A 4,869-nucleotide genomic window follows, 5' to 3' on the forward strand; every position below is an offset into this window, starting at 1 on the left:
CGGCGGGCTGTCGTCCCTGACTGCCTGCGTGCTGCGTGCGTGGCGTCAGTAGCAGCATGCTGACGGCCAATTTTAATACCATTTGCCTCATTATTAACGTCAAAGACTCCTTCTTGGATTTTTTCATAAATTTCCTTTGCTGTATTAATAAATGCCTCTTCTACATTAGAAGCAGTCTTAGCAGAAGTGTCCATGAAGATAAGTCCATGTTCTCGTGCAAAAGCTTCACCTTTTTTTACTTCTCTTCTAAATTCTAAATTGTAAGGAACAGCACCAAAAACGGAGGAGAGCTTAAACAAGCTTTATTTGGGAACGCTCCCGGGAGAAGTTCACTGGCCCGAAAGAGAGGGGCTGGAGAAGTCGCGCCCGGGCAAGGGTTTGGGCAGAATTTATAGGGGAAGAAGGGAAAGGGGTGTGGTGAATCCGGGAGGGCGCAGGGTATTCCTTATTTGGTGGTCTTTTCGGGTATCTTGGGGGACCGTTAGTCCCGCCCCTCGAAAGGCGGGAAGGCTGGGCCGGGTGGAAAGTCCCCAGGTCAGTTTCCGGAACTGGGTGGTCCGGAAAGTCTCCAGGTCAGTTTCAACCTGGGAGTCTGATTGCGTTCCCCTGCCTCGGGCCAGTTGGCCTTACATAAATCACTTTTATTTCCAGTAAGCATAATGACCATGTTGGAATTGGAATGCTGGCGGGCATACTCTAACCAGGTTGTCAAGTGGTTGAATGTGTCTCTCCTTATAATATCATACACTAGTAAAGTCCCTGCTGCACCTCTGTAATACGACCTTGTGATGGAACGAAAGGACTCCTGACCTGCTGTACCCCAAATCTGAAGTTTTATCTGTTTCCCATCAATAGTTTTCATTCGAGCACCGAACTCTACACCAATAGTAAGGTCATGCACTGGCTGAAACCTCTTGTCTGTAAACTGTAGCAATAAGCATGATTTACCAACGCCTGTGTCGCCGATGATAATGTACTTGAACAGACAGGCGTACGCCACGGCCGCGGCCGCCCGGCGCCAGGGCAGACGGCTCCCGTTCCGCCGCGCCCCTCACCACGGCGCCGCTCGGCCTCGAAACGCCAGGCTCCGCCCGCCGCCGCCGCCGCCGCCGCCGTCGTCAGCCGCCGGGAGTGAGGTGCCGAGAGGAAGCGGGAGAAATCGACACCAACGGAGGCAAGGGAGACGGCGCCCAACGGAGCCCAGCTGAACAATAACAGCGGCCCCGGCGCCTCCGCCCCGCCTCCCTCTTCTGGTTTTGACAGCCCCCGAGTCTGACCGTTGTCTTCCGCCCAGATCCTCCAATGGCTCCTGGATCCCTAGGGCTGTCTCTGATCTCTTTTCAAAAACAGGTAGCACAGCTGGGTGATTCTTCAATGCAACATGCATTGCTACAGGGAGGACGTAGGCTAATACCTTCTACTGCTCCAAACAAAATAGCCTTACAGTCTTTTATTATATATTTTTAAGAGGAGAATAAAAATGGAGAAGTACCCTGGTAGAATGTTGACTTTGCCATCCTAGTTGAATCTAGGGGAGAATCCTTGCTGAAAAAAAATGCCAACAAAATGTATCTTCTTATTTTTTAAGTTGAGAGTGAAATGGTGCATTTTCTAGGCAGCTATAACTTCAAGACAAGTTTCCTATCTCCCCTGGTGGTAAGATGGCCACCCCTAAGCCCCTACCATGAAAAAAGTCTGTGGCGACCACTGTAGGGACACAAAGAGATAAACAAATTAGTGCAGCAAGGCCTTCCAGGTATTGTGATAAAGGTCTTTATAAATCATAATGGGGACACAAAGGAGAATCAGCTCCTCTTGGGTGGACGGTTGGGCGCACATCTGCTATTAGTTAGGACAAGTAACCCTAGCTGCTGTGAAAACCATGCCCCAAATTTCAGTAGCTTAATGCAATACAAATTGACGTCTCACTCCAGTGTCGGCATTCTTGCTTAGGGGTGGTCTTTCCCCCCACCATCCTGGGACCCTTCCACACTATGGCTGTGCCACCCCCTGGGGTCTTGGAGTCTGTGCTGGATCCTCTGTCTCTGGCTTGGTGATGGGAAAGGAGAGAGACCAAGCCCGAGAGGTTCTCATGGGCTACGTTGTGAGGGACTCTCCTCACTTCTAGCTCACAGTCCAGAACTCAGAGACCCAGGTGTGTCCAGCTGCAGAGGAAGATGAGAAATGGCGTCTAGCTGCACGCACAAGACGAAAGGAAGTAGGTTTGGAGCTGTCAGTCTCCACCACGAGCCTCCACAGCAAATCCGTCTTGTTCCCCTGCAGGTATGTGAGTGCACGCTCCCATCTGAGTGTGCACTCTGCGGGGGTGGTCGGCCGTGTGGGTTGCAGCGCCGCTTCTTATTTAGAATTCCAGGCTGGAGCAGAAGGTTTTGGGCTTAAAAGGTGCTCTGTACGTTTCTCTTGGCAGGTTGATGAGTGCATGAACGCTTGAGTTGGATCTTATTTGAATTTAATATAATTTTGAACTGACACTGTGATTTGCAAAGGCGATGCTTCATTGTATAAGAGAAGAGTTCTAACTGGCGAAGGAAAATTCTTTGAATGTAAAGGACCTTTATCCCTTGCAAGCCTACCTGTCCTGACCATGAGATCAAGTCTTAACACCATCATTCATGGGATGGCAGACTAGGGAGATGGTAGACGGAGTGCGCAGTATGAGTTAAACTAGCCTGTATGCTATCGTAGCATGAGTCTAAAACCCTTATCTAAAATAGGGTGGCAATTATCATCATTCTATGCAAAAAAAATGACTTTTTCTTTGGTAATAACTCTCATTTGGGGGCTCACGGTGGTAACCATGGTAGGTCAGGACCTCCCCCTCCAAGGGCCATTTGCCATTAAGTAGAGACAAGGAAAGGATAGTGGGAGTAACAGCAGCTGCTGTTAAGGAGACCTTGAAATATTATCTAGACCACAGTTTCTTAACTTCAGCACTATTGACATTCCGGGCTGGACCACTCTTTGTGGTGGGGTTTTTCCTGTGCCCTGTAGGGTTTTCAGTTGCATCCCTGACCTCCATCCACTAGATGCCAGTGGCACCCTCACACACACATCCGAGTTGTGATGACTTAAAATGTCTCCAGACACGGCCAAATGCCCTTGGGGATCAGAATCACCGGAGTAGAGAACCCCTGATGTGGGGAATCCCTGATGAGACGTGTCGATGTGGGGCCACATTTCCTAGTTCTCGCTCCTGCTCTCTTTAAGGCACAGCACACGAATCCCCAGGCACTATTGTACCTGTTTAAGGAAAACGTGGCTGAGAACTCTACTTGAGCTGTCAGCATCCCCTACCCCCTGAGCAAAAGGTCGGGTTGGAGGGATGGGGGTGAGCCATCAGGCTGCCTTGAAGGGTCCATTCCGGCAAGATTGTTCCACGCTGACCTGTTTCACCAGGCAGCATCCACAGAGTCCATCCTGATGGAACCTAAAAGGGCATCTCTCCGGTCAGGTTCAAGGGACTTGGTCAGTTCCAGCTACTCATGGAGGGAACCCCCCAGAACCAGGAGGCACAAAAGCCACCACATTCCTCAATCACCGCAGCTACCAGAAGGGCATCACCCTTCTTCTCTGCACCCATTGCCTGAACTCAGAGAACAGAGAGCTTTGCTGAGTGTGTCTCCTCTACCGTCGATAACAAAGCTTGTCGAGGGGTTTCTGGGTCATGACTCTTCCCGTCTGGTGTCTTCCTTGTTTCAGCTCAACAACCTTGGAAGTTTCATAGAGTGAAGATAACTAGCTCCATTTTATAGATGAGTAGACTGAGATGAAGGGAGGTTGAGTGACTTTTCCAACGAGAACTCAAACCTCAAATCATTCAAATCTCCAATGATGGTCCTTTGAGTCCAGGTCCAAGGGCTGTTTCCACACTTGCAGAGCTGCTGTTTACAAAGTTAGGTGGGATTTGGGGCTGTTCAAGTCCCTGCAGTCATCTGCCATGATGAACTCTGGGGAACGTGTATGTCTCTCTCCCTCCCTTAGGTAGGATACCCTGGGGGTGGGAACACGATCTCTGGGATCTGACAGCTGTGTTTATGTTTTAGCTCTGCCGGGCCCATACCTTCTCACCTTGAGCAAATGGCCTAACTTGCCTGACCCTCAGTTTCCGCACCTGCAAAACGAGGATAATAACAGTCACTCCCTCCCCTGCTTGTTGTGAAGATGCCACGCGGAGACGTCAGCACAGCGCTCGGCAGCCGTCCTGCCCACTCCCCGTGAGCTGTGATTGTCTCTTGACTTTTTTTCTGCCAGTTAACACAGCTGGCTCTGCTCTCCATAAAACGGGGGTGAACCCCTCCTAGCAGAATGGGTATTGTTTTTGTTTTTGAGAAATGTAATTGAAATCTGGAAAGAGTTCACTAAATTCCAGACAGAAGATAAGCCCTCTTTATGTGGCTTGTCCCCTGAGTCTACCGCATACACCATTCTTTATTCTCTCTCTCTCTCTGAGCAATTAGCGTTTATCAATTTAGCCATTTTTAATGAAACAGGTGATTAGGGCTCAGTAAGCTGGCAACGTACAGTAAGTAGAAGGCATGGAGGGTGGGAGTCCAGCTCAAAGGGAGGCCGGGGGGTTAACTGCATCTTCCAGAGGGTCTTGGGGGCGTTCAGGAGGAACAGGACACCGGGACACGTGGATGATCGAGGGCTGGAAGGGCGCTCCTGTCAGCCTGGAATTGAACAGCAGGCGTCGCACTCGTATTCACGTCTGAGCCTCACAACCATCTAATGATGAGGAATGACTCTTCAGGAAGGTCTGAAAACCCCAGCCTGGCTCCAGTGAACTGATGGATTTATGGGCTTTTCAGTGCCGAGGTCCTTTAATTTGTTATCCCAAATGTTGTGCCT

At 50.0% G+C, this 4,869-nt stretch overlaps 1 protein-coding gene across 1 annotated transcript; it reads right to left on the reverse strand.

Annotated features, from left to right (window-relative positions):
- Positions 1-226: 226 nt before the first annotated feature.
- LOC125963480 (ras-related protein Rab-2A-like) lies at positions 227-3,601 on the reverse strand. Its single transcript, XM_049705867.1, has 2 exons — positions 3,535-3,601; positions 227-1,050 (listed from the first exon to the last, which is right to left on the reverse strand). The coding sequence occupies exons 1-2, from the start codon at positions 3,599-3,601 to the stop codon at positions 536-538; spliced, it is 582 nt and encodes a 193-aa protein (XP_049561824.1). The 3' UTR covers positions 227-535.
- Positions 3,602-4,869: the final 1,268 nt, after the last annotated feature.

Source organism: Orcinus orca, chromosome 2 (assembly GCF_937001465.1).
Source record: "Orcinus orca chromosome 2, mOrcOrc1.1, whole genome shotgun sequence".
Classification (NCBI taxonomy): Eukaryota; Metazoa; Chordata; class Mammalia; order Artiodactyla; family Delphinidae; genus Orcinus; species Orcinus orca.

Bases quoted from the DNA above. Each gene is read 5' to 3' on its own strand.
- LOC125963480 (XM_049705867.1), bottom strand. From the start codon at position 3,601: ATGGGTGCAGAGAAGAAGGGTGATGCCCTTCTGGTAGCTGCGGTGATT. The intron at 1,051-3,534 runs GTGCCTCCTGGT...CGCCGTGGTGAG, and splicing joins TGAGGAATGTGGTGGCTTTT to GGGCGCGGCGGAACGGGAGC.